Below are 9,803 nucleotides of genomic sequence, written 5' to 3' on the forward strand. Positions count from 1 at the left end.
AATAATAAATTTGGGATTTACTTTAGTCAACAAGAAAAAAGAAAGGATGAAGCAAATGTAGAAAAATTTGTTAACTGTTTAATCTGGACCATGAATATACAGAAGTTTATTGTACTATTATCTCTAATGCATGTTTGAAATTTTTCATAGTAAATTAAATAAAATTAGAGGTTTATCTAAATAACACAGAGGCACATTAGATAACCATGACAAAGACAACTACTAACCAGAGAAAGTTACATATATTCTCAAACTGTCTGTCTCTCTTTCACACCCATACACACACAATGCTGAGAACAGAGGTACAGAACGATAGACACAGAAAGAAAAGGTGGAGAATCTTATTACAAAAAAAAAAGTCTAAAAATAGACAATTCCCTTACCTAGTAGGATCTTCCTAAATTAAAAATATTAAAGTGAAAAATGTGCTGAGGGGCAGAAGTAGAGAAAGCAATGGACTTGGAAATCATCTCCCAAATTTACCATATAGTGTCTGTGCATTTTGGGCAAATTTTTTAATATTCCAGACCTTCAGTTCCTCACTTACAGAAAGAGAATAGATGCCCCATCTACCTCAGAGTTATCGTAGGGATCAAACGACAATGCAGGCAAAAGTGCTTTGCATATTGTAAGCATGAAATAAATGTAAAGGAATATTAAAGTAGTTCAGGTATTTGTTATCTCTAGTCTACGTATATTTTAATTACTTAAAGTAAAATAAATATTAACTGCACATATCACCTTCTAATTCTTATGTTCTAAGTTAATATCATAAATATAACTTAACTTAGTACCTATCTACTGTTATACTCACTACTCCTGTGTAATAGCGTAGTCCAACCACACGACATCTCAAAGTTCCAAATGACACTGAATCTAGCTCTTCATCACTAGTTAGGAAGTCATCTGGAGGAATAATATCTTGGAATTCAAAGTGTGGGAAAAAAGTTGGATATGAGTGGCGTGGAAAATTTGCATGAGTTGCATACTGAACAGTCTGCAAGTACTTCCAAAAAGGCTCTCTATTAAAAAAAAAAAAAGACAGAAAAAAATACAATATTTAACCAAGCATTTCTAAAGACAATACCAGTATTTGTAAGCCAAGAGTTTCTTACACTTTATTTCAGCAAATAAAATCTTACACAGAAATCACTGTAAACAGATTAATAGTTATTCTGGTTAAAGCAGGATATGGTGTGAGAGGGAAAGGCTTCTAGGAATACTTACCTGTTCAATACTAGCTAGTTCTTCTATCCCCACATGTTATTCAAAATGAGAAACTCAATAAAGATTCACAAATCTCTTTCCTGGTGAAAATCATTCACATAAATTAAAACGTATGTGACGTCTATAACTACAATTATGTGCCAAAATTTCAATGGGGATTAAGCTATAAGAGACTCCAAAAAATACAACTATTATTATACATGAAGATGTTTATATCTTTTCAGATAATACATCTAGCATCCCTTACTTCAATTCCCTCCGAACAGAATACTTATCTTATTCAGGTATCCAAACCATGCCATCATGGGAAATTGACCTCAAGCCTCCCTTACCCATCCCCCTCGTTGGTTTAAAGGTAACTCCAATACCCTTATAGGTAACTGTTTCAAGAATGGATATGAAAACCAATTTGGACAAGGAAAAGTGAGGGGAAGTCTGTTGGGGGGTTCTAGGAAGTTTCCATTCTCTTAAGAACAGAAAGTCGCTATTTGCCCCGCGTTTTTCTTGCAAGTCGCGCATATCTCTCAGTTCCTCTACATACACGTAAACAGTGAGCTACCTGGGGACAGGGGCTGTCTTACTCTGCCCTCTATTCGGAGCACAATGCCCAGCGCATAGTGGGTATCTAGTGGATGTTTTGTTGAATAAAGCACGGTCCCAGAGGCTTTGAGCCCCAGATCCCCCACAGTCCGTGACAGAGGTTTCCCAAGGCTCTGGCACGGAATTGCCCGAGCAGCGTCTACTCGCCAGCCAAGACAACGCATTTATTTCTCCCGCAGCCACGGGAGCGAGCAGCCAAACGAATACAGACTGCACAAGTCGCACGGGGAACGCAGAGGGAACGCGGGGAAGGTCAGGTTCGTCCAGGGACGCCTCGAGGCCGTCGGCCCCAGAGCCCCACCCCCTTCGCCCCCTTCACCTCCTGTACATCCAGGACATGGCGCAGAGTGAGATGACAAGGGGAACGCCTGGGCGCCCCCAGATCGCTCTCCTGCCGCCGCGATACGCCTCCTTCCGGGCCCCGCAGCTCAGAAGCCCGCGCCAGCTTCGGGGCGCGGGACCAGAGCACACCGCTGAAAGCTGAGACGCCGCGGCTCTAGCCAGACGTCTACGCCTTCTTCTGCAACAACCTCGGAGACCAGGAACGCTCTGTGACTGGCACTGGGAACGTCTAATCGTGAGGAGGAGACCGCGGAGACAAACCAATCAGATCACGGAAAGGAGGGCAACTCCGCCCCGCGCGTGCATTCCAAGACGGTGGGGGGTCCCGGCTGCAAAGGCGGTTCCATCCGGGTTCTTCCCCGCCCCCAAGGTGGGCGCGTGGGAAAGCCACGTGGCCCCGGGAGTGCGATTGCGGTGCCTGCAGTGTCTGCGTTTTCTGTCTAGTTCCGCGCTTCAAACAGGGAGACAGCTCAACCTTCCGTTATTTCCCCCAATACCTAAGACTCAGCCCCATTCTTCTGGCCCTACCTCATCCTGCTTCTCATTTTCTCCTCATCTGATGGGACACATAATGGGGTTTTCCACTGAATGTGCGCCACGATTTATGAGACCTGTAGCTACCTACCAGGGAGGTGCTTTCCTTATTTCTTGTGGTGAGCCCTGGGGACTTAAAGCTCACCATAGTTTTCATTTTAAGCCTCATTTGGCGTATCTGTGAAACACTGAGTTTGGAAAATCTTCAGTGGAACTTACAGAGTCCCCTACTCACCTCTTTTTGTTGTTTTTAAGGAAATTTTTCATGTCTAAATACAGGAAAGCCATAATATGCGGTAACAGCACAACTAACTGCAGCTGATCGCTAGGAATGGTGGGCGGGACCAGCTTCCCCGCAGGCACGTGGCTGCCCGGCCGAGGCGGGAAGAAGCTGGGTTTTCTCAGGAGACTGCACGAGGTGCTCCGAGGAGCTCCGCCACCGGCTGGCTCTCCAGAGTCTGAGGTGACCGGAAGAATTCGGCCCCAGGCACCCGCGCCCCGCTGCAGCCCTGCACCTGGGGTGGAGGAAAGGCTGCTGCCCCGACTGCCAGATGAGACTGCTGGATCACAGAGAAAATGCATTTGTAAACGTGGTCAATATTGACGTGTGCCGTCCGTAGAGTTGGTTCATTTTACTTCTATCTGCAGAGTATGTCAAGTGGTCAGTTTTTTTTTTTTTGAGACAGAGTCTCACTCTGTTGCCTGGGCTAGAGTGAGTGCTGTGGCGTCAGCCTATCTCACAGCAACCTCAAACTCCTGGGCTTAAGCAATCCTCCTGCCTCAGCCTCCCGAGTAGCTGGGACTACAGGCATGCGCCACCATGCCCGGCTAATTTTTTGCATATATATTTTTAGTTGGCCAGATAATTTATTTCTATTTTTTTTAGTAGAGACGGGGGGTCTCACTCTTGCTCAGGCTGGTCTCGAACTCCTGACCTCGAGCGATCCACCCGCCTCGGCCTCCCAGAGTGCTAGGATTACGGGCGTGAGCCACCGCGCCCGGCCCAAGTGGTCAGTTTTTCAAGAGACTTTGTCCGTTATCCTAAATAAACTATAGTGATTTGTAACCATGAAACCATAGGATGAGCGATAGAATTTGAAGCAGTTTATTATTTCATTTCATCAAATAGGAAGTTGAAGATGAAGACAATGACATTTCAAATTATTTTAATTATTTTACTTTCTTCTTGAAGTATTATGAGGCAAATGGCTATGCAGTTCAATTTTTGGTGTGCCAGATTCTAATTAAGTTCTTGGAAGATATGCCAGAAAATGCCCAGGTTGATAATGTTTTGTGTGTAAAAGTAATGAAGTCCTGCTCATTAGAATAAAGGAGAAAATTCCAAATATGAGAATGTGGCTCTTTTAAGACTTAAGAGGCATGTATAATGACTGCCCGGCGGTTAACGAATGTGGCTTGAAGGAAGAATGATTTGCTATTTAAAATCAACACCCTTCTCCATATTGTTAGTATTTTACATCCCAGAACCAGCAGTTCAGCTGGAATATTCTTTCACTCCTTTATTCTTTTTGTTTTAAAATATCAAGTTCAATTTGTACTAGTTTGATTAAAATGTTACAATTACAAATTCATAACTATCACACTAGATGATGTTTCTGAAAAATGAACATTTGTAACTGGAAAATGAACTATAGGGTGGCTGTGTGGTTGGACTGATGAGTAAGGAGAACTGCACAAGAAGGTGAAGGCTGAGGCCTTCATCACATCATGATTTCGACAAGCAGAGGCAGGAGGCTCATTCCCATCCATGCTGTGGGATGAGTTATATCTGCAGTGGATGCCTGCAGAAGGTGAATGGAATCCAAACATAAGCTTCCTTGAGGGTAAGAGGAAGGGGACTAAATTTGAAACCTGAATTTAAATGACTTTAAATCTTAAAAATGACTGAACTACTTGGAAATGACTAAATTAAGCTATCTCCCACTAGGCAGACTGAAGGTTTAAGACCAATTAAGTTCATTAAAGAAATACATAGTTTTACCTTTGCAGATGGAGTCAGTGATTGAAATTCATACATGGTATATACATCCATATACACACACATCTTGATGAATTTACACCTAGATATTTATAGCAAATACCAATAGTTTATTAAATCATGGGATTTTCATTTTCTTCTTTTTGCTTGTATGTATGTAAAATGTTTTCTATATTGAACATGTATTTCTTTTTTGCCACAAGAAAATAAGATATAAAGACATTATAATCTATTTTTCAACTTTGTTTTTTAACTAATTTTAGACTTACAGAAAATTGCAAAAGTACTACAAGTTGTTACCTCACATCCCTTACCCCACATATTAATTAATGTATTTATTTATTTAGGAAAACCCCTGTACAATTATCCACTTATTTAGACATCATACATAACCATAGTACAATGATCAAAACCAGGAAACAAACATTGGTGCAATACTATTTCTGAACCATTTTTTAAATAACCAAAGAAGACAATGCAATGGAAATGACAGAAAATAACATCCTCTGGACTTAGTTATTTACAATGGAATTTTCTTATTCTGAATCAATCCCCTACAGATTCTAGGGCAGAATCCTTGGTAAAACCACAGCTGACAGGGCAGAAGTGAAATAAAATTAATGCCAAGGAAAATTCTTCTTAAATAGTACAATGAATATTAAGTGACAGGCCTGAAGTAAGCACTCAGTAAATGCTTTTATTATCGTTACTATTATTGTTGTAATAGAGTTATTTTCTAATGAGTCCTCTGACACTTAACAAGGAATATAGTCGAGTGAGGCCAATTTCTTGATTGAGGCTCAATCAGCAGGGTTGTTCCTAAATACCAGAATAACACTGTTTCCAGAAGCCTGTCATTTTCCCAGGTCCTTGAAGCAGAATGAATTGTTTCATCAAGGACCAGGAGACACTCCAATCTCAACTCCCACCTTGAGAAATCTTTGCTGTTCCAGATTATACAGCTCTTTCCCAGGAGATAATTGTTTACTCCTCCCTTTAGGCCTTGGCTTACTAAACGCCCTTACGTGCCCCAAACCCAGTATTGCTGAGGCATCAGTCTGGCCTGGGATCAGTCCCCTCCTTTGCTTCCTGCCCAGGGTCGTTTCCCCAGCTTCAGGGAATTGCCACTCTAGGCCATGGAATGATTTAGAGTTTCTGTCATGGCTGTGGCCAAAGTTATCTTTTTATTTTAATGAATACTGCAAAGATTGATGAACATTTTTCTGCCTCCTTTATGACTAGAAAATTAAAAGACTAAACCTGCAATTCTCAACACATTTTTGATATAATAAAAATACTAATTTCTTCCATGTGGAAAACTATATTGTATGAGTAAATCACTGTTTGTTTGGGTTTTTTTTCCTTACAAATGGAGTTTTGCTATGTTGCCCAGGCTAGACATGAACTCAAGCAAGCCTCCTATCCCAGCCTCCCAAGCAGCTGAGACTACATGTGTGAGCTATGCTGTAAATCACTGTTTTTAATCATCACAATTCACCAAACTGTTGCATCCTACAGCCAAACATATGCTAACCCTAAAATTACAGTTAAACTCGTCATTTCAAATAGTCTTTTAGAAAGTAAAAAAGAAAAGAACTCTACAAAAAATCAAACACATTTCTCAAATTTGAAGAAAAAAAGGAAGCATTCCAATAGTTTCTAAATGAATTTAATCTCTGGATCTAATAGAATTAGAAATTCTAAGAGATTCACAAACAGATGAAGTCTTAGAGTTAGAATGTATTAATTAATATTAATAGCCCGTTGCTATAATTGATTAAAATATATTACATTAGCAAATACATATCAACTCAATATCAAATTGCTAACTTTGTAACATTTACAAATAAAATCCCCACTTCTCAAACATTTTTAGGTAAGGTGTTGGGTTAAAGAGAAAGAAAGTGGGATGTCTCCCCAAATAAACATTAAAGCATTGATGACCTAGGTTGACACATTAAAGTCAGCACAGCTGGCTTCAGAAAATTCAGCTTATTAGAAACATCCTAATTGTTGGCTAAATTAGAAATTTGTGAAAAAGAGAGATAATCAAAAGAAGGACAAGACACATATTTTTACCCATAACATTAATACAGATTTTTTTAAAAGGATGAGAAACACAGCTAGCCTGGTATTCTAAGAGGAGTTCTTTCAGATATTTCTGGTAGAAGATAAATGACTATGCACTTGTTTAAAATTTGCAATTTATTCAGGGAAAAAAATTGGATTTAGAAAAGAAATGGCTATCCTGGCACATACATTAAATTTTGTTTTTACTAAGTACCAAATAGTCTCAGTCTTTTCACCAAATACTCTTCTATGATAGAAAGGTTGTCTGAAATGTAATCAATTTATCCCTGTTTTTAATCAAGAAATTTTGAGCCAATCAAAGCTTCTAATTAGCATTAACAAACTTGAAATAATATAATTTGAGTAAAAACAATTTTTAAAAGCTTTGTTTAACCTATGCATTCTAGTTGATGGGACATGTTTAATTATTTTTAATTTCAAAATAGGTGAATAAATATTATTACCTTTGTCAGGGTTCCTGGCCTTAGGCTGGGAATTATAAAGGACACTATATAAACACACAAACAGAATGAATACACACGACCATTAAATATAAAAGATAAGTAATGAATGGTCTCTAGTTATACAAAAGAAAATAATGCTTATTTTTCATGAGTTTATAAAATAGCAAGGGGCAGAAAGAGACACAAATCACTAAGCTACAAGGGAGATTAGTAATAGAGATAAAAAGTACTGTGCTCTGAAAACAAGGCAAAGGATGTTCTGAGGCTTCAAGGACTGAGTGACAGATAAGCCAAATGAGGAATGATGAGTGGATTTCAATGCCTGTGTTGTGAAGTGGTCTCCAAACCTGGAAAAAAAAGGCACCAACCCACAAAGCAGCAGCCCATTCAAAAAATGATGAAGTATTTGTTTTGTTTTGAGTAGACGGATGTCTAATGAGAGACTATATAAAACAGAAATGAAAACCTCATCCAACTAAATCCAGAAACAATGCAGTTTTGTACTTCTTAATTCAGAATAGGCTCTGAGGTGGCCAATGAAAATAAAAAGAGGGTAAATGTTTTCATAAATACTAAGGCTTGACATGCTGTCTTTTCTTGAGATTATTTAGATGATGGGCTATCCTGCTGGCCACTACCCACCCCAAGAGTCCCTTGCAGTAAATGCTGCCCATTAGCAAAATTATTCCTTAATGGAAATTTATTTTGGAAACAAAATAAAATGAAAACAAAACTAACAGACTATCATGGGAAGCTTTAACCCCTCATAATTTGTTAGGTAATTAGCAAGGGATTCCGGGTCTCCCGGGGACAAAAGTGGGTGTTTTGCCTTGGTGCAATTGCCCCACCCTAATCCTCTCCATACCTGGGAGAGGAAGAAATACCCTATGAATCTGCCAATCATAAATAACTTAGTGTGTCAGCTGCAAAAGAATGCAGAGGTGAAAGAAAAACCTGGATAAGTGGGTGCCTCATGAGCTGAGCAAAAATCAAGCAGCACGGGCCAAGCTGCATAGGTACCATGGAGTCCAGAAATTGACCTAGAACAATCCACATGTGTAGTAATGCAACTTCCAACTGTCCAATCAAAGTGGTTCCATGGTGACGTCTCAGCCACTAGAGAAGTCCCATCTGGGCACTATAGAAGAAGATGCAGACCATTACCAACCCCTTTTACACCCTTCCTTTTGCTCTCCCTTTGTAGTGACAACAGGTCTGGTCATCATCTGTGGCATATGTATCATGCTCTGTAAACCTATATCTTGCTCTTGCCCTATGATCCTATCTTTCTCTCCTCAATAAACCTCATTTTCATGCTTGGCTTACTTTGTTGCGTCTGGTCATTCTTCAGACATGAATGCATGAACAACCAACATTTTCACACTGAAACCTGACAAATTGACCTATGTCTCCATTGTATTTCCACTTCTATTAGGTTGGTGCCAAAGTAATTGTGGTTTCAGATCGTGAATTTTAAATCATTATAACTAGGGTCAAACACATCTTTATTAGTCAAAATAGGAACCATTATAATCAACACATTTTTGCCAACAAGAAATAAGTTTGTTTATTCCTGTGGTGTAAAAATCCATGCTTCGGGATCCAAGAAACCCTTGGAAAGCATTTTCTGCATCCTGCTGGTTGTGGAAGTGTTTTCCCTGCAAAAAGTTGTCGAGATGCTTGAAAAAGTGGTAGTCGGTTGGTGAGAGGTCAGGTGAATATGGCAAAGGAGGCAAAACTTCGTAGCCCAATTTGTTCAACTTTTGAAGCATTGGTTGTGCGATATGCGGTCAGACGTTGTCATGGAGAAGAATCGGGCCCTTTCTGTTGATCAATGCTGGATTCAGGCATTGCAGTTTTCAGTGCATCTCATGGATTTGCTGAGTAGACTTCTCAGATGTAATGATTTCTCTGGGATTCAGAAAGCTATAGTGGATCAGACCAGCAGCAGACCACCAAATGATGACCAAGATTATTTTAGGTGCAAGTTTGGCTTTGGGAAGTGGTTTGGAGCTTCTCGGTCCAACCAGTGAGCTGGTTGTCATCCGTTGTCGTATAAAATTCACTTTTTGTCGCACGTCACAATCCGATCGAGAAATGGTTCGGTGTTCTTGCATACCATAAGAGAAGAAGACACTTCAAAACAACAATTTTTTTTATTTTTGGTTAGCTCTTGAGGTACCTACTTATCAAGCTTTTTCTTTCACCTTTCCAATTTGCTTCAAATTCCAAGGACCACAGAATGGTCGACCTTGAGTTCTTTGGCAACTTCTCGCATAGAATCAGCTTCGATGATTGCTCTCAACTGGTTGCTGTCAACTTCCGATGGCCGGCCACTGCGCTCCTCATCTTCAAACCTCACCTCTCCTTTGCAAAACTTCTTGAACCACCACTGCACTGTTCGTTCATTAGCAGTTCCTGGGCCAAATGTGTTGTTGATGTTGGAAGTTGTCTCTGCTTCTTTACAACCCATTTGGAACTCTAATAAGAAAATCACTCAGACTTACTTTTTGTCTAACATCATTTCCATAGTCTAAAATAAATATAATAAAACATTAACAAACAGC

At 39.8% G+C, this 9,803-nt stretch overlaps 1 protein-coding gene across 4 annotated transcripts in view; it reads right to left on the reverse strand.

Moving 5' to 3' along the window:
• Nucleotides 1-2,374, reverse strand: part of HLTF (helicase like transcription factor) — a 53,546-nt gene extending 51,172 nt beyond the window's left edge. For 3 of the 4 annotated variants that reach the window (XM_045539433.1, XM_045539430.1, XM_045539432.1), the window contains exons 1-2: nt 2,147-2,361; nt 815-1,022 (exon numbers count right to left, since the gene is read on the reverse strand). In XM_045539433.1, coding sequence (XP_045395389.1) covers nt 815-1,022; nt 2,147-2,166 — 228 coding nt within the window. In that variant the 5' untranslated portion in view covers nt 2,167-2,361. Of the gene's footprint in view, nt 1-814; nt 1,023-2,146 lie in introns of all 4 variants that reach the window. The other variant, XM_045539429.1, reaches the window with a different exon arrangement.
• Between the last annotated feature and the right edge of the window lie 7,429 nt (nt 2,375-9,803).

The sequence above is a fragment of the Lemur catta genome, chromosome 1 (genome assembly GCF_020740605.2).
Source record: "Lemur catta isolate mLemCat1 chromosome 1, mLemCat1.pri, whole genome shotgun sequence".
Classification (NCBI taxonomy): domain Eukaryota; kingdom Metazoa; phylum Chordata; class Mammalia; order Primates; family Lemuridae; genus Lemur; species Lemur catta.